Source organism: Pelodiscus sinensis, chromosome 10 (assembly GCF_049634645.1).
Source record: "Pelodiscus sinensis isolate JC-2024 chromosome 10, ASM4963464v1, whole genome shotgun sequence".
NCBI lineage: Eukaryota > Metazoa > Chordata > Testudines > Trionychidae > Pelodiscus > Pelodiscus sinensis.
The window spans coordinates 45570766-45590715 of record NC_134720.1 but is presented as its reverse complement, the minus strand read 5'-3'; the positions used below and the strand labels follow the sequence as shown (position 1 = coordinate 45590715).

The 19950-nt window shown below is 42.9% G+C and overlaps 1 protein-coding gene across 4 annotated transcripts in view; it reads right to left on the bottom strand.

The window, feature by feature from the left end:
* Positions 1–19950, bottom strand: part of FXR1 (FMR1 autosomal homolog 1) — a 71934-nt gene that overhangs the window by 29513 nt on the left and 22471 nt on the right. For 2 of the 4 annotated variants that reach the window (XM_075938039.1, XM_075938040.1), the window contains exons 3-7: positions 18690–18783; positions 7635–7706; positions 6194–6367; positions 1238–1386; positions 480–573 (exon numbers count right to left, since the gene is read on the bottom strand). In XM_075938039.1, coding sequence (XP_075794154.1) covers positions 480–573; positions 1238–1386; positions 6194–6367; positions 7635–7706; positions 18690–18783 — 583 coding nt within the window. The remainder of the gene's footprint in view (positions 1–479; positions 574–1237; positions 1387–6193; positions 6368–7634; positions 7707–18689; positions 18784–19950) is intronic. The other 2 variants (XM_075938041.1, XM_075938042.1) reach the window with 1 other exon arrangement.

Genomic DNA, 19950 nt, shown 5'->3' with positions numbered 1-19950 from the left:
AAGTAAGTCGAAGATAGAACTAAACACCCTGAATCTTTCATTCTATATATTACAAAATCTCCCACAGTTCCCAATTCCCTAAATGATTATGATTATAATCTCTCTCCTCCATCCAGTACAGAGAATTTGCACAAGAATGCCTTTACCTTCAGAAGAGACTAATAAGCACATTTCTTATGCAAAAAGCTGCATCACAGGAAACATTAATCAGAGAAACCAAAGACAGACCCGCACCCAAACTCAGGCTGCCTTTGATGCAGTACTGACACCAATCTAATGAGCCTACTCCAAAATATTGTATTTTGAAATGATACTATTAACACATACATATATTAAACTGTTTGAAACAGGCATACAAATAAATCAGTTCACACAGATATGCAGGAAGCACACAACAATCTGTAACCAATCAAAATGCAGTAGTCAATATCCTGAAAATTCATGCACTGTCTGCACAAAAAATAAATTTGATTTCTTACCAGTATTATTAACTGCATGGTTTCAGCATGGTAGAAAATTCGACAAGCTCCTACAGCTTTCTTAAAATCCTTATGTGCATTTTCATTAGCACAGCTACAGAAATGAATGTATAAAGGTTACAACTGTCTTCAGCTGAAGTATCAATAAGAATTGTACAACCCTATTAACCAAAAATGAGACCGCGGCAGTAGTCTATAATAAGGAATGTTTTTCAGCCTGGGAAACTCCAAATGAGTCCAAGAAGATGTGAAAGGGGGTCCAATTCATTTCACACTGCAAAGGTGGGGAGGGTAAAGCTGGCAGCAGCTCCTTGAAAGTCTTTTTTTAAACTTGTTAGTCTATACTGCAGTAGGCTACAGTAGCAACTCATATGTACAGGTTTGCAGGCTCAGGAAGTAGCTTGTTGGACAAAGGATTTCTTCTTCCATGGTAATCAGCTCAACCGCAAAAGAACATGTGGTCCTACACCAGATAATCACTAAGCTTTCTGGTGGAGGTACAACTATCCTAAAGTATGACATGATGGAACATTTGGGGGTGGGAGGTCATCACTTGGACATTCCAGAAAGGCTGATGGGAAACCACATCACCTTTCATATTTGACTGAAATATCACAGTTAGGCCACTTAAAGAACTACAACAGGAGTATCCTTTTCAAAACACAACCTAAGAAAATAATTTAAGATACATAGATGGAGAAAGGAATACACCTTGTGAAATGAAGAATAGCGAAGTTACAGTATGCAGAGCTACTCACGCATCTCTTAGATCTTCAGGAACATCCACCGTGCACTTAAAGAATGTGTTCTTTTTAACAGTTTTATTTTGATTCACTGGTCGGAGTCGTTCAAATGTGACTATTTCATTGTATGTGGCATCACAAGCAGCATATTCAATGACATAAAACTAAGGGGAGAATTTAAAAAGAAACATTAAAAGTAACCATTTAATAAAAATAACAGCTACTATTTCTACCATCAAGGAAATATAAAATATGGGTTTACACATTAAAACACCATTCTATTTTGCAGGCGCACAGCTTTGTCAATGTTATATGCCTGTGCAGAACTCCACATAGTGTACCTCTGGAGCCAACGAATCTCTATATGGGTGGAGGAGTGTGCATATGCACATCACATTGTAGGATTTGAAACTAATTTTTCTCAGTTTGTAAATCAAATACTGTTTTTTCTGACTGCCAACTCAATCCAAGGACTGAAATGTGAACAGTCTTCACGCTGCTTAGTACATTCCATGTACTGCTAAAGGCAATGCAAACAAGAACTTAGCTCACAACTCTTCCAAAAAACGCCTGAGGGAAAGCAGAATCCAACTAATTTTACATAGATGTATTGGCTCCAAGTGAACAGCAGTAAAAAGTTAAATCCACTGTGCAAATAGGCTGACCAGCAGAGAACTACTGGAGATGAAGGAGCTTCCTTCTGAAGCTATGGTGCTGCTCTTTATTTACATATATTGATTTTAGTTTCAGAAGACAAAAGGTCTGGAAGATGTAAAAGCTGCAATTATTCTGGCCCTCTGCCATCCCTTCACTACACAGAGACACCCACAAAGCTCAGCTTTGTGCCAGAAGACCATTTTTTTAAACCTGGCCTTCCCAAATCAAATCCTCTCTTCTACCCCACGGAGCAAGTGCAAAAGAGGAGGCAGAATTTTCCCCTGCTCCTCCACAAAACAGATACTTGTTTTTGTCAACATAAAGCAAATTTGACTGAAATACACACAAGGAACAGATATGTTTGGTAAGATGGTACTATACTTCCATAGGATATTTTCTGACTATAACATTTTAAATTAAATTTGGTTCACGGAATTCTCTCTTTAGTCACAAACAAATTATTACATAAAACTATTTGCCATATATTTTATTTACATAAACTTCTGTTCTCTTCCAATTTATCTTTAATAATGCCAAAAAAGCATAGACCTGCAACCATGTTTTGAAGAAAGACTACATGCTTTTAGAGAATATTTCTTATCACATTCAGAAGTAGTTCAGTTTAGCAACATGCATTATAAATGGATTTGATACCAAAAATAATCAAATGGTTGGGGAGTCGGAATTGCAGATGGAAGAGCTTTGAATCCTGAGTAGATCAACTCCAGTCTGGAAGGCCCCACAACCTGGGCCTGATGGTAAGCTTAGGGGGTTCAGAACAGCCATGGGACAGGGGCCTGCCACTGAGGTGGCAAGGAAGGATGCATCAGCTGGACAGGAGCAGGCTGAGATGGCCACAACGGTTGCACTGGCTGCATGGAGGTACTCTGGTGCCTGGAGTACAAGCCTAGACCTGGAGGCATGCATCAGATAGAACACCGACTTGGCCGCTGAGTCAGTAGAATAATCTGAGGCCAAATAAGGTGGTGCTGTGGCAAATGAGACTGGGGTCCAGCGTTCCGGTGTGTGCTTAGCCATAGATTCGGGCTGCCTGTGGTGCCAAGGTGGAGAAGGAGGCATTACGGGGCCCATTGCTGGGGTTCTGTGCACCGCAGCAGAGTGAGCCAACACTAACAGTGGTGCCAAGGCCGGTACCAGGGCCGGTGACAGAGGAGCCCAATTGTGTTCTCTTGGGGCCAGTGCTGAAGATCCCTGTGCCAGAGTACTGGTACGTAGAGCCCTCAAGTAATGACTTCTCTAGCAGCCTCAAACATGTCTTGTGTCAAGGGCTCTACCTCTGGAAGGTCCTCCTTTGGGCTGGATCACTGAGTGGTCTGGGCTGGTGCCACCCCAATACAGAAGCCCTAGGCACTGATCCCACTGACGCAGAGTAACCCAACCGAGGGCGCACTTTTGGCGCATGCCTCGATGGAGACCTGCCCCTGCTAGTTTTCTGCTTCTTCTGAGGCACAGGAGACTGCAACCAATGCCGAGGTGTATGCAGCGCAGGAGAGCTGTGAAAATGGCTGGGTGCCTCGTGCACCAAAGCTGGGCACTCTGCATCACCGGGGCTGAGTCCAACCCTGGTGCTGGACGAAGAGCAGCCTCCACAAGAAGAATCTTCAAGCAGGACTCTCTCTCATGCTTGGTCTGCAGCTTGAAGCTCCTGCAGATCTTACAGGAGTCAGAGAGATGCGCCTCACTGAGGCATTTTAAACAGGCTTCGTGAGCCTCTGGAATAGTGACACTAAGGGGCATACGACTACTTATCTATCAGCTAAATACCTTGCAATGCTGGCTATGAAAGTGCAACGTGAACACCTGTTCTCACTTTAAAGTGACATTGTAACTAAGTGGGCAGCATTATCTCCCATTAAATGAACTTCTCTCAGAGACTGCCTGAACAAGAAGTAGGACTAAGTGGACTTGGCTCTAAAATTGTACATTGTTTTATTTTTGAATATAGTTATATAACAAAAAAAATTGCATTTCTAAACTGTACATTCATGATACAGAGGTTGTATTTCTATACTTGAGATTAACTGAAAAAATACTATTTCTTTTGTTTATTATTTTCACAGTGCAACTATTTGCAATAAAAAATAATATAAAGTGAGCACTGTACACTTGGTATTCTGTATTGTAATTGAAATCTGTATATTTGAACATCTTAAAAAGCACCCAAAATATTTAATAAATTTCAACTGATATTTTAAAAGTGCAATTAAAGCTGGTTAACCACGATTAATATTTTTAGTTAAATGGGTGAGTTAAATGAGACTGACAGCACTAATAATTTGTAACAAGTGTAATTCTATCAATACTTTGCAAGGGTAAGGAAGGATACAGCAGATCAAAACACGAAAACAACTACTGTCAAAAACTCTGAAAGGTTTGTGAAGTCAGAAGGCTAGGTAACTTCTTGTTTGTGTATGTAATTAAAAACACATTTTGAGTTACATTAAAAAAACCCATAGACTGCACACCTATGGATATTTGTACTGGTTCTCATGATTTAAATCCAAATTTTTAATCAAAAGCTTTAGTTGGCGTGGCTGGTAATAGGGATGTTAGAAAGCAGTTATTTCAATGATCATGTAACCACTAAATTTCTTAGAGGTTAATACTAATATCCAATTAATATCTATCATATCAATTCACAATACAGCAATAATATTTTAATGGGACCATGTCAGCTTCCCGCTGAGCTGAGAGGCACATACTGGCAGCCAGCAAGTCCTTCAGCCGGCCTTGCTTCCCACCACTCGGTTTACAAACTTAGCAGTGGCTGACCTCAACTCTAAAAATCAAATAAGGGGAGTGATGCTCCCTTCAGTGGTAACTTACATTTGAGACTAAGAAGGAATTTTGTTACCAAATTTGAAGTAGAAAAGGGGGTTGTAAATCATGACACTATAAATAGAAATGTTCACCAGCCCAGCCCCCAAACTTACAGAAAAAAAAATGGTAAAAGGAGCCTCAGCTCCTAATGGCTGCTGTTCCCAGTCAATGGGAACTCAGAGGCTCAGTGCCTGCAGCCTGCATGTCCCTGAGCCAGTGCTGACGAGCTGGAACCAGAAGTCTGTACTCTGGAGTCGGCTTATAAATGGATCAGTGACTTTTTACCATTTTTTCCTCTAAGTTTGGGGGTCGGCTTATAAATGAATTGGCTTATGTTCAAGTATATACAGTAAGTGTCTGAGTCTGCAAATCTTTTTTTTGCCTGCAACTCCAATGGCTGTCAATGTGAACAACAGACAGAGAAGATTAGCAGCAAGAGGCTCCGAGTGCTGCTGAGATAAACTTTATCTATCAAAAAGCATCTTTGTCCATATTAAAATGTTTATCACCTTCAATTACTACTGATTTACTGAAAATGTCTGAAATCTAACATGTTCTAGCTACTTCCATTATTTCTAGAGCACTTATCAATCTAACCAACTTTTTTATTGTTTGTATATTATTCGGTTTCAAAATGAAGTCAGCCATTGAACAGTTTTACTTTCCTAATCTCTTGGATGACGCATGATGCTGTTGTATGTGATGTCCTGCTGAATTGGGAAAATATTTAAATGAAATTCCACTCCATTTCCCACTCTAAAAAAATAAATTTAACTGAATTGTGTAATTAAATTAAGGAAGTTTCATTGTGTTATATTTTATAGTTTAAGCCCAAAATTTAGTATTTTTAAACTATTTATTCATGGAAATATTTTTTTAAATAACATGTAGTTGCTGCATTTTAATCAAAACATGGCTACAATTTCCTAGTGCAGTGGTCACCGACCAGTAGATCGGGATCTACTGGTAGATCTTGCAGCCTCTGACACTAAAAAGGTAATCCTAACTGGTTTGGCCAGGTAACTATCAAGCACTGGCACTTCAGTTGCCCTTCCATCATCTGCTGTCCTGCTGCTCCTGCCCTCTGCCTTAGAGCTGCCCCCCTGGGAGCCTCCTGCTTGCTGTGCAGGGTGTGAGAGGCAGAAGAAAGGGTCAAGTTGATGTCAAGGTGCCGCCCCTGCCCCCACTCCTGTACCCCATCTCCATATAGAGAGAAGGGGGTGCAGGAAGTTTGGCAATGCAAATCTCGGTCACTCACACACACTATGTGCGTCTCTGTCATTCTCACAACAAACACACACTGCCCTTCACACATCTCCTGATCCAACCCACATACATGGGTTTTTGTTTTTGCTTCTTTTACTGCTTGCAAAGTGGGTTAGTTTGGTTTGTGACTCGTCTGTACATTTCATAATTTTCATTTCTCTCTTACACTTAAATGTAATTCTTTTAGAGAGTTCTAAAATGCCTAACCTGTTGTGGCTGTGGTAATTGCTGCTCCTGGAAGTGGCTGACATGTCCCTGCGGCCCCTGAGAAAGGCAGAGCGGGGGTCTCCACATGCTGTCCTTGCCTGCAGACACCGCTCCTGAAGCTCCCATTGATCGGTAACAGGGAACCATGGCCAGTAGACACGGTGGGCTCAGTGCCTGTAGATATGGGGCAGCACATGGTGCCATGGAGCCATTGCTGTACATGCCAGCTGCTTTCAGGAGTGGTGAAAGGCCTGGGCAGGAGTAAGCCTTCCTTAACCCCACTGCTCCACCACCCAAAAGCCATCTCAATTAAATGGTGCCCTGCCAGAGCCTGTATCCTGAATCCTTGTCCCAGCCCTGAACCTGCTCCTGTACCCAACCTCCTGCTCCAGATGTGTGTCCCCCTGCACCCAAATTCCCTCCTAGAGTTTGCATCCTGAAACCCATCCTGGACCCCAATCCCCCATCCTAGGCTAATCCCAGAACCTCTCCCACATACTAAAGCCCTTGGCCCAAGACCAGAGCCTGCACCCCAATCTCCTACCCAGTGAAAGTGAGTGAGGATGGGGGAGGCAAGGGGATGGAGTGAGCAGGGTGAGGCGTCAGAGAAGGGTTGGAGCAGGGGCAGGGCCTCAAAGAAGGGGTGGGAAGGAAGTGGGGCAAGGATATTTGGGTTTGAGGTAGATCTTATATTGCACTTAAATTGAAAAAGTGATCTTGTGATTAAAAAGGCTGAAGACCACTGTCCTAGTGCATAGGAAGTAAAAGCAAAAGAACACTGAAAAATGTTTTTAATAGAAACAGATCAGTCTCTGTTTCCTAAGCTGAGTGAAATATATATAAAAAAAATAGCGTAGAACCTTAGAATTGAGAACATCTCAGGAACGGAGGATATTCGTAACTCTGAAACGTTTGTAACTCTAAGAAAAAATGCTATGGTTTTTTCCTTCAAAAGTTTACAACTGAACATTGACTTAATACAGCTTTGGAACTTTAATATTCAGAAGGAAAGAACTAAACAACCAGACCCAAGATATATTGACTCAAGGTCTGTCAAATACACAAAATGGGAAGTACCCAAAAACCATCTTCACTCAAGAGAGCTATTTAAAGGACAGAATATTTGTTACCCCTACTTGTACATAGTCAGCCAGCTGCAAGTTAGCATTACCAAGAGCAGCCTTAATTTATGATCCAACTTGTTATCATGGTTGTGTGCCGCTAAAAAGTGTGGGTTTCTTCTCTTTTTTCACACTCTGCTTTGTTTCTGTATTAGCTACATCTCACTCTAACCTGCACTGTTTTTCAATGTCTTATGTCAGTATATCATAGTGTCATTTCTCCATCACAAGATACTGCACACAGATTTAATGAGTCTTGTGATATGTATCTTTCATACTGGCTGCACTTCAAAAGGGAGTTTATGTTTAAAGTAACTTACCTCTCCTTTCATCATTCGAACTTTTGCCAGCCACCAGCCACAAGGTTCTTGGTCATTTGCTCTTGAGTAAACCTGAAAGGAAAAAATACAAGAGAAGCATATTTAAAATACAGATACACAATTTAAAAATCTAAAGGGTTAAAGCAATAATTAAGCAGAAATTAATTTTTTCAACTAACCCAACTAATCACGAAGATGAAAGCCACCAGTAGTAAAAGACACCACAATTTAAAACTATTTATACAAAATTCCAGTTATCCATATCATATGTGCTTCTTATAATAAAACTTAACATAATGGTGCACTACACAGATTAGATGTGCAGGTTCCGTTAACAATAAAAGGCAACTTTTTGGGGGATTTAAAACTGGAGGGTAAAAATTTACTCAATAATAAGTGAAGGCATGAGATTCTTGCAATTTCACAACAAATTCAAAATACTTTTCTGTGAAGCTAAAAAGTGCAGAGAACCAAGATATTCACAGGATGCCATTTTGTCTTCATAGTTTACCCAATGACTGGACTGAGGTCAGCTCGTGACTGTGCCAGCTCAACGAATCCCAGCACCATTGCCATCGATAACCCCAAAATGCATCCCAGTGACTTTTAAGTCACTAGCTCTATGTGAGTTAGAGCTCATCATGGAGGGTTTGTCAGCTGCTGAGCATGATTTACTTGGCATTCTTGCCCATTAACATATTGTCAACAACACTTGATTACAAGAGACACACGTAACAACTGCCATAGCTGAGTGTTACAGTACTGATGGTTTTGACCTGTTGTGCCATATGGTACACCTGAAGCACGACCAGGCCATTCAGCAGATGTCCACTGAATTCTGAGAGATTATGTTCAGAAGCCTCCAAGTGTCAACTGGAACCAACAAGCTCTACCAAGCCTGCCACACCCAACTGTCTACATCAGAGATTGACAGCCATCACACAGACTGGGGATATAAGGTGCCTGACATCAGTGGCCAACCACTTGTAGACTAGGCATCTCAAAACTAGGCATTTTACCCTTCTCCAGAATTCTAAGCAGTAAGGCAAAGTTCCATTCTTCTAGATGGAATTTTGACTTTCTCTCCTGATTTATGCTGGGTCCGTTCATTACATGGCCATCTTCAGCCAACAACATGCTAAGTCTTGATAACTTTCTACACTGCTAACACAGACCGTTGTTACATTTCAGGCTACAGCTCTCAGCTGTCAAGAGCTCCAAAAAGAAGCAGCGGAACTTTCAAAAGACCAACTGGGAAAAATACAGGGAAGTTCTAGAGAAAACTGTGGCAACCATACCACCTGAACATACCTCAGCAAATGAGATGCACCGTCATGCTATCTACAAAGCATTCTGCAAGCCATCCCACACAGCTGCCACCCAGTCTACATCACCTGTCTCAACATAAAAGAGCGCTATCTTGCTACGCATCTTTTTTAGATATCATTGACCGTCTAATCAAATCATTGGACACTGCTTGCCAAACCAGATGGAAGGAGATGACCGGAAATTGCAGTCACAAATAATGAAGTCTGCTCCAATGCCCTAGAACAGCATAGCAGCCACCTATATCCAGCTGACCATCAGTGACACCCAACCATGAAGTTGGACTCCTACTGAAAGTGGCCAGAGCACCTTTGGAGAAACAGGTGTAAAGACAAGTGAGGAACAAATGGCATATGTTTTAATGTGTACCTGAGATCAGAACCATTCACTGTTACAGAGCTGGAACAGATAGGGAACAGCATCGAGTGTGGAACAGCTTCTGGCTATGACAACATATCACCAGAATTCCTGAAAAACCCTGGCCCCTGTATTCAACTTTGGCTTGTGTAATTCTTCAAAAGGGTCATCAGTGAAGGTGGGCTACCAAAGATTTGGTGCACTGCAAAAGGCATTGACCTCCAAAAGCCTGGAAAGGACCCAAGTAAAGCATCAAAATATCAACCCATATCATTACTGTTAGTGTGCTTCAAAGCACTGGAGCACTTGGTCCTACAGCACATATTACCTGACGTGGAGAGAATTTTTAACTCTGACCAAGCTGGCTTTCGATGAGGCTATAGCACGTGTGACCAAGTACTTGCGCTGGCTACATTTGTTAAAAATGGCTTCCAGAGAAACCTGAAAACATGCACAGTTTTAGTCAATTTAACAGCAGTGTATAACACAGTGGTCTGCTTGCGAAGATATCACTGGTCCTGCTACTCTGGGTCACAGGTATAACTGAACCATTCATTGTGATAGGTAGCTCAGAATCCATCTGTAGGGTAAGTGCTTGGCAATGACAGAGCAATGAGTTGCTCTGGGGCTCTGTTTTCTCCAACCCTGCTCAACCTTCACATCACTGACCTGCCAACAACGGTATCACAAAAGTTCATTTATGCAGACAGCATTTATTGCAGTACCCAGGCCCGGATGTTTCACAAGCTTAATGCCATGTTAAGCCAGGACATGGTAAATTTAGCTGACTATTGTAGGACTCAGCACCTTCACCTCCAGCCAAGTGTCATAAAAACAAATCTCCAGTTTGTACCAACTTCACCACACCAGTGTAAACTGAGAACAGAATATTTATTTTAATGGTTAGAAGGTGAAGCAGGAAGATAAACCAGTCTGCCTATGTGTAACCTTAGACCGCATACTGAGTTACCATGCCCACCTGAAGAAAACAGGAGCTAAAAAAGATGCATAACAATCTTCTTAGCAAATTGGAAGATTTGTTATGAGGTGCTCATGCCCCAACCCTGCGGATATCAGCTTTTATCACCTCCTATTCCGTGGCAAAATACTGAGCACTAGTATGTAATCGATCACACACACTAAACTGGTGGATACACAGTTACCTGCTGTCATGTACATCATCTCTAGCACCTTCCATCCGACTTCACTCCCATAGCTTCCAGTTCTAAGCAATATTGCTCGTTAGACTCAACTTTCTGCAAAGTTGTATCTTATAATACATGTGCACAGACCTTTCCTACCCTAATTTTAGAACCCACTAAAAGAAATGCATTATTTATTCAAAGATATATTTGCCTTTTCGAATAGTGACATTGTTACAAGAATGCTTACTTTGCTATAAGCAATTTATAAAACAGTTTGCTTCTTCACTGCTTTACTGTGCATTTCTGATAAAGATGCTAAGAGAGCGTTGCTGTGTAACTTTGCAGAGCGAACGCCAGGTCATACTGTCTAAGCCTGTAAATGTTCTTTGAACATTGTTCAGTCAGGATGGAATTTTCCACTGCATATCACTGAACTGAGTCTAGATCAAATTTACTGTATCATCAATTCTACCATGCTATTATGTTTTTCCATGTGACATTCTCATACACGAGTAGGGAAATGTGGGCTAGATTAATCTAATAAATACAGGAGAATGTTTATAAGTTTGTGCGCTAATAACCTGGACACTATAAGAGCTACAGCAACCAAAATTTGCATGGGATAACCTTTCATCCAGGAGAATGTTTTAAGGTACTTTTGGACCCAATTGGGCCCAACTTCAAGCTGTAAAAATAAAAAAGTAACCCGCTGCTCTGCACCGCAGGGACCGCCCTAGGTCCCATGCCCGCCACCTGTGACCCTCAACACAATCTGGGACTTGCCCCCTCCCGCCCTGCACCAGCACGCAGTGCCCCAACCCCCACACGCACAACGGCTCGAGCACCCACCCTGACCCCCTGCGGCACCTGAAGCCCCGGGCATCAGCTGGGGCGCCCCTCCACCAGGGGTCGCAGCTCCCCTTCCAGGGATGACGTGGACATATATTTTAATCCCTATAGAAATCAATGCAACTTTTCTACCATTCAAAAAAAGATAATTGACTACTGTTTTTCTACATTTTGTTCCTCCAGTTTCCCGAGCAATACCAGTTATTCTAGCTAGTTTACTATAAGACAGGTGCATAACTGGTTGAAACACTGTACTAAGAGATTAATAATCAATGGTTCACTGTCAAACTGAGAGGCTGCATCTGCAATGGTCAGTCATGGATCGAGCACTATTTAATATGTTCATTAGTGAGTTGGATAATGGAGTAGAATATGCTTATAAAACTTACAGGGGACACCATGCTGAGAGGGCTTGCAAGCACTTTGAAGGATAGGATTAGAATTCAGAATGACTTTGACAAATTAGAGAACTGGTGTGAATGCAAAAAGATTAAACTGAATAAAAATAAGTGAAAAGTACTTCAGTTAGGAAGGAAAAAACCAAATGTAGAACAGCATTGCCCCACTCTACACAGCATTAGTGAGGCCTTACCTGAAGGACTGTGTTCAATTCTGGGACACACACTTTAGGAAAGATGAGCACAAATTAGAAACCTCCAGAAAAGCAACAAAAATGATAAAAGGTTTATAAAACCTGACCTATGAGGAAAGGTTAAAAAAAAGCTGTGCATGTGTAGTCTTGAGAAAAGAAGCCTGAGGGGGAACCTGAAAATCTTCAAATATGTTACAGAATCTTATAAATAAGATGGAGATCGATTTTTCTCCATGTCTGCTGGAGATAAAACAAGTGGTAATGGCCTAATCTGCAGCAAGAGAGATTTAGGTTAGATACTAGGAAACATTTTTCAACTGTAGGGGTAGGAATGTAAGGGTGTGTCTAGACTACAGGGTTTTGTCGACAAAAGTGGACTTTTGTCGACAAAACTATACCTGAGTCTACACTGCCACCGAGTTTTGTTGACATAACGTCGACAGAACTCAGCAGTTTTGTCGACGGCTGTAAACCTCATTCTATAAGGAATAACACCTTTTGTCGACAGAGTTTTGTCCACAGAAGGCATTATTGCATCTACACTGTCCTTTGCGTCTACACTGTCATGTCAACAAAGCAGCTTGCTTTGTCGACAGAAATGGATGTAGTCTAGATGCTCTTTGTCGACAGAAGCTTTGTCGACAGTATGTTCTGTCGACAAAAGCCTGTAGTCTAGACATACCCTAATAGCGTAGTTCAGGGGTTCCCAAACTTTGACACAGGGACCAGTAAATCCATTCATGAGCTTTTGGAGGACAGGTAACAATCATTTGCATATTGATTAAGCAAATGATGAATATTCAAATAAGTTGTTTCTGGTCCTCCCAAAGCCCCCAGGGCCAGTGTTAGCAAAGCTTTTGATACAGTCACCCAAAATATTCTTGCCAGCAAAGTTAAGGGAATATGGATTGGATAAATGGACTTTTAGATGGATAGAAAGCTGGCTAGATCAGGGTTTCCCAAACTTTTTACTTTAGTTGGAACCCGTGTTTTTTCAGTACTGTTTTTTGCAACCCAAAAATATAAACACATATAAAAAAAGAATTAAAAATTAATAAATTTTCAGTGGTTCACCCGGCTGCATCCTCCATCTGGCCTCAGCTAGGGACTGGGGGACCTGGCGCTACATGAGCACTCCAGGAGGCGGGAGCAGGAACAGATTGGGGGGTAAGGTATCTGGCTGGGGGGAAGAGTGCAAGGAGGGGTAGGGTTGCCAGGTGTCCAGTTTTGTATCAGATAGTCCGGTATTTGAGGGTTTGTCCGGGAAACAAATTGAGAAAATACCGGACATATAAAATGTCCAGTATTTTCTAATTAGGTAAGTTTTATTATTATTAGGTGTATCAGTCCTTAGCTGTGAACTGCCTAGCTGGTAGATGTGCTCATGCTCTGTGAGTGTGTCTACCAGCCAGGCAGTTTGCAACTACTGGAGGGAGGGTATGTGGGGGGGGGGGGGGGAATCCCTGGGCCCGACTCATTAGTGTGCCCAGGTCTGCATGTGCCCGGTCAGCAGTCCAGCTTCCCCCCCTTCTCCTCCTGATCTCCCCAGTCCAGCCCCACTGCCCCCGTCCAGCCCTGCTTCCGGGGGCTAGTTTCACCCCCTCCCCCACTGATCTCCCCCAGTCAGCCCGCTCCCCCAACAACCTCCCTTTCCAGCCCTGCTTCCAGCAGCTGGTTCTCCTTTCCTCCTCCTCCCTATCCCCACTCCCCCCCGCCCTGTCCAGTCCGCTGTCCCAGTCCAGCCCTGCTTCCGGAGGGTGGTTCTCCAGGCCTCCTTGTCCCGACCTCCCCCAGCCAGCCCTGGTTCTGCCGCCCGCCCTCCCCGATCTCCGCGGGAGAGCCCTGCTTCCACCGCCCACCCGCCTGCCAGCCCAGATCTCCACGGGACAACCCCACTGCCCCCAACCCTGCTTCCGCCAGCTGCCCACCCGCCTGCTCGATCTCCGTGGGACAGCCACGCTGCCCCCAACCCTGCTTCCGCTGCCTGCCCGCCTCGATCTCCGCAGGACAGCCCCGCTGCTCCTAACCCTGCTTCTGCCGCCCACCCGCCCGCCAGCCCAGATCTCTGCAGGACAGCCCCGCTGCCCCAACCCTGCTTCCCAGCGGCCATTTCCCACCCACCCACACACCTCCTCCCAGCCCATCCCACTCTGCTCCCCTCCCGGCAGCCACACTGAGGCCTGCTATTTTTTTCCCGCAGCCCGGTAGTGGGTAGTTGATTAACCAATAAGCAAAAGCTTATCAGTTATTGCTACAGACTACACTCATCCTCCCCTCCCCCCGTCAGTACATTTTTTTAGTAAGCTGACAGCTGCCCGGCTCAGTCCTGGTTTGCATGGGGTTGCAGACCTACCCCTGCTGCCACTTTGTATTTAAAGCGTATTAGGAGCCAGGTGGGCAGGCAGCCTGGCGGGCAGGCAGCCTGGCTCAGTTCCAGCTCACGCTGGGTCTGGGAATTCAGCCCCACCCCTGGACAGGGACTGCTGCCACCCCAAGTTGCTGCATCTATATCAGAGGCAGCTGCGCGGGGCAACAGGCAGCCAGTTAGGGGAACTGGTTTTAAAAGTTGCATCTGACGAAGTGGGTCTTTGCCCACGAAAGCTTATGCTCCTACACTTCAGTTAGTCTATAAGGTGCCACAGGACTCCTCGTCGCTTTTGCAGATTCAGACTAACACGGCTACCCCTCTGATACTTGGTTTTAAAACTGACTCCCCTCGCAGACCAGCTCCCGCCTGGCACCCCACACTGCTACCTCTGATACAGTGGCAGCAGTACAGAGTGGCAGGGGGTTCCTTGGGAATGCGGCTAGAGCACACTGTTTGCAGGCAGCACTCCTTGGGACTACAGAATAGTTGAGTAACCAATAAGAATTCATAAGGTTAATTGACTGTTCAATTAACTGATATTTAACATCCCTATGCAGGGGTAGGGATGTTACCCTGAAAAAGAATTTCAAGTAGGTTTTGGAATCCCTATCATTGGAGGTTTTTAAGAACAGGTTGAACAAATGTTTGTCAGACTATCAGAGGTCTTCCAGCTCATCTAGATACTTGCTTAGTTTTACCATGGGCTACATAAAAAGCCTTAGCAAATGCAGTAAAAATTAAAATTTTATACACACGAAATGAGAAAGTAAGCAATTTTTCAGTAATAGTGTGCTGTGACTCATTTGTATTTGTCTGATTTTATAAGCAAGTAGTTTTTAAGCTAAGGTGGAACTTGGGATATGCAAGACAAATCAGACTCTTGAAAGGGGCACAATATTCCGGAAAGGTTAAGAACGACTGTTTTAGGTTTACTTGATCTTGCAATAGCTTATAGGGGTGAGGAGCAGAAGTTGATGGCTTGTTGAGGTCCCTTCCAACTCCCCATTTCTATGACTCTACAGAATTCTGTTATTCTTGAGATGTTAAACTGAATAGTAACAGAGCTTGGTTTTAATCATCAACTGAAGTCAGTGAGAAGTTGGACCCTATTGCCTATTTAACTTCTTCCACCACACACTTACACACGTGCCTACAATATGTGCACACTTATACAGGAGGATCGCATAGAATCCTAGAACAGGAAGGGACCTCGAGAGCTCATCGAGTCCAGACCCATGCCCTCACAGCAGGACCAATAACCATTTAGATGTCTATCCAACCTGCTCTTAAATATCTCCAGTGATGGAGATTCCACAATCTCTGTAGACAATTTATTCCAGTGTTTAACCACCCTGACAGTTAGAAAGTTTTCCTACTGTACAACCTAAACCTCCCTTGCTGCAATTTAAGCCCATAACTGCTTCTCCTCTCATCAGAGGCCAAGGAGAACCATTTTTCTCCCTCCTCCCTGTAACACCCTTTTAGATACTTGAAAACTGCTATGTCATCCCCCATCGGTCTTCTCTTTTCTAAACTAAAAAAGCCCAATTCTTACAGTCTTTCCTCATAGGTCATGTTTTCTAAATTTTTAATCATTTTTGCTGTTCTTCTTTGCACCTTCTCCAATTTCTCCACATCTTTCTTAAAATGTGGTGCCCAGAACTGGACACAATACTCCAATTGAGGCCTAATCAGTGCAGAGTAGAGCAGAGGAATGACTTCTCGTGTCTTGTTCACAACACTCCTATTAATGCAGTCTCCAACCTTTTTTAAGCACAAGATCACTTTTTTAATTTAAAGTGCAATCCAAGATCTACCTCAAACCCAAATACCCTATCCCTGCCTCCCTTTTCATCCCTTCCCTGAGGCCCTGCTCACTCCATCCTCCCTCCCTCACTTTCACCGGGAAGGGGCAGAGGGTTGGGGTGCAGGCTCTGGACTTGGAATAAGGGATTTGGAGTGTGAGGGGGGCTCTGAGCTCAGCTTGGGGCAGGCAGTTGGGGTGCCAGAGGGGGGTTCTAGGTGCATGCTCTGGGAGGGCATTTGGATGCTGGGGTGGTCAGGGCTAAGGCAACTGATTTAACCAAAAAATGTAGATGTAAAGTGTAAGTCAAAAAGCAACAAAGAGATGAGCAAGATGTGTGTGCTACAGGAAAACACTGGACACTAATGACAGACTGGAGCCAGGATATTATGTGCTATAAGTCTGTCTCAGGTATTATAGAAGGCACTTACATAGCACAGATGGCACTTGGCACCTACAGCTAGAAGAGCTGACATTTCCTATGAGACTGTCGGTTGCTCAACATTAACTATTCAATTTAAAAATTTCCATGCTAATTTATAACAACTATTTCTATGAGAAAAATTCTAGTGTCTCCATAGTTTGAAGCAAGTTCTAGAAATTTAACAGGAGGGTGCCTGTGTGTTAGGGAATTGTCTTTTTCTAAATTTGGCCAAGTTGTAAGCCTTGGGAGGCAGAGAGGGGGAAAAAAAAAATCACAGTTTGCACATGTTCAGTGGAGATTTTCTAGAGTTTTTCAGCTAATTTATAAGAATTTTCTGCACTAACGATGGTCCAAACCAAGGGTTGAAGAAAGGCTAAGCAGAGCTTTTCTTGAAACTGCTCTTCTGGGACACCAAGAGACACTATTTTTCTACGCACAGGATCTTAGGAGAGGAAAACTGTCTCTCCTGTGCTCTCAAAGCTTTCCCTGCTGATAAACAGGAAATATGGAGAATAGGGATGTGAACAGATAACCAGTTAACAGTTACGTGGGAGTGGCCCGATGCAGGAAAAGGGCTGCTCCAGCCCTGTGGGGTTGCTGGCTCCAGGCCCACAAGGCTATCGAGCCTGGAGTCAGCAGCCCTCTCCACCTCCCTGCTGTCACTTTGGAGGCACCTGAGGGCTGGCAGCCCAACATGGCCTCAGAAGCAGCTGGGCCCCATTTAATCAGTTAACATTTAACCACTAAGTGAACATTTAATGAGTTAACTAATTAAACGAGATTTTACATCCCTAATGGAAAAAGAGGAAGCTGCCTGACTCCAATGTTGCATAGGGATGTTAGGTATCAGGTAACTGAATAGTCACATAACCGCATGAAATCTTAGTGGTTACACAACTATTTGATAGAACCCAGGGGTGGAGCCAGCAGCCAGTGCACTTCTGTCCCCACTCTTGGGAAGTCTCCTGCTGCCCCACGCTGCTGCCTCTGTATGGGCAGCTGCTCCATGAGAGGAGCCAGTTTAAAAACTTGCTCCCTGAACAGACCAGCTGCTTGCCACCTTCCTGCTGCTGCCTCTGATACAAAGGCATCAGCCTTTACCAGCAGCAGGCCCAGATTTGCTGCAGACAGAGCCTGCTCCATGGGACATAGAGGCAGCAAGGAGGGAGGGAACGAGTGCAGTCAACGAGATTCATCAATAAGCTAGGCTTATCGATTAATCGTATAATCGACTGTATGTGGACATCCCTAATGTTGAGGGGTAAGGAATGGAGCAGGAAGAGATGCAGGAGTCTAAGGGTGGGGAAGAGGGCAGGGAGCAGAAAGTACAACAGATAAGACTCTGCGATGGGCAGGAGCCAGAATACGGAGATATGGGGGAAAAGGCGGCAAGACGTTGGTGTGGCAGGTTAGACAGAAGTCAAATGGTTTGGATAGGAGCAGGAAGGGAGAGGCAAATGAAGCTAGAGAAAGATGGGGGCATGAATCCAGAATAGTTTTGTGTAAGGAGTGGATAGGGATGGGGATGGAGCTGGTATACATTGGGAAGGAGCAAAGGGTAAGGGATACTCTGGTGCAGAAGGTTCTATGACCGCCAAGGAAAACTGAATTCAACTGGAATTTTGCTATTCACCTTAAGAAGCACAGGTTCAAACTCTAAGGGCAAGTCAGAGATATAATCAGGATGAAAAATCAGGCTCAACAACAGCTGGTTGATTTTTTTTTCTAATCAACCCTTTCTGACAAAAAATGACTTTTTAATTAAATGGACATTTTCAGTAGGAAATATGTTTTGCTAATTTTTATGGCAGTGTTGGGGTAATCATTTTTATTATCATCAGTTTCTGAGAAGACCTGAAAACCTCCACTAAAATTTGTAATGAAAATGAGAAAAAGGTTAGTTTCCCTTTAAAAAAAATCAAATAGAAAATACATTCTTCAACCAATTCCTTCTATATTGTAACTTCTAGTCTGTAATAACCAGCTTCCATCTACTCAATCATTCTATCTTTCAATACATACAACCATTACTAATGACAGAGACTACTTGTATTAGATGTCCACTTTAAATCTTAACTCTACTTTTTCTTGTGGCTATAATCAATATTAACATTATTATGTCTGAACAGTCACTTCCACAGGAGGGGAGGGTGTGCAAGTTAGAAAAGAAACACAAAAGAGTCAACTCACCTCCACTTCATCTCCTTCTCCTATTTCTTTCTTGATATCAGGTGGAGGTGGTAATCTGACTTCATTAAAAGGAACCTGACGCTCTGGCTGCCAACTGAAAGTTGAATATATATTTCATTGATTATTTCAAGTAGTATTTCTGGTCTGGCAAACCTTAAAATATTCAGTGACCATTCAGTTTTCACTGTTTAAAATTCAAGTTCTGTATTTCTTATTATTAATTTATAAATTGTATTGTGGCAGTGCCTATAAACTCTCACCATGAATCAGGATGCCACTGTTCTAGGCAGCATAGAAACACAGATAAAAAAGATTGTATATGATCAATGAAAGTTAAAATTTCTAAGAAATTTAGAAATAAAATTATTGCTTGAATTATCAAGCAAGTTGGGGGAAAAAATTTAAACTTGCATATATATAACTATAGTAAATACAACACATAAGGAAGGAGTTAGAGAAAAATATTTCTTCATATTTTTCAGTTTACTTTTGTGCATTTTATATCACTTTGCATATGGTCAGTCTCACTCTTCCCATATATAGTCAAGTCAGTTTATCCCTTTTTGATAAACACCAAACATCAGAGCAGAAAAAACCTTATGATTTTTTTTCTATCAGGATATGATTTTTAAAAGGCTGTTATATCAAACCTGTATTTTTAATCAATTAGAAAACCCTCAAATTAACATTATCTCTCTAAATGTCCTTCACAAGCACCAAGTGAGCTAACTAAAAACTATTTTATAAAGTACTTTGCCCAAGCAGGCTTTTTACTGTTCACGTATAAAGGCCTGTATAGGATGATTAAATATATCCAGCAAGCTGGGCATGAGGTCTTTCCACACCCTTAACTTCCACTAATTTCAGTGGATACTTTGCTAGTTCTGACTTCTAATAGCATAATATTAGATTCCTATGTACCAATTTCTCCTCTCCTTAAAAAAAAAATACTGGTAAGCTAAGATTCAACTTAGGATATGTTGAAGAAGGAAAAGAGGAGGAGGTGAAAGGACGACAACTGGAATCAGAATACCCTTTGGAGATAATCTCCAGGGCTCGCCAAGTGGTGGCGAGCCCTGCTTGCCAGCCGCGTGGTTCTGCGAGCTGCGCATGCGCAGATCACATGGCGCTGGCTATGCCAGCTTGTAATCTACTCACCGCAGGCGAGTAGTTTACATGATTTGTCGAGCCCTGATAATCTCTATTACTCATTTGTCAGTGGGTTATTCCAATCCAAACTTGATAACATAGAAAAAGACAA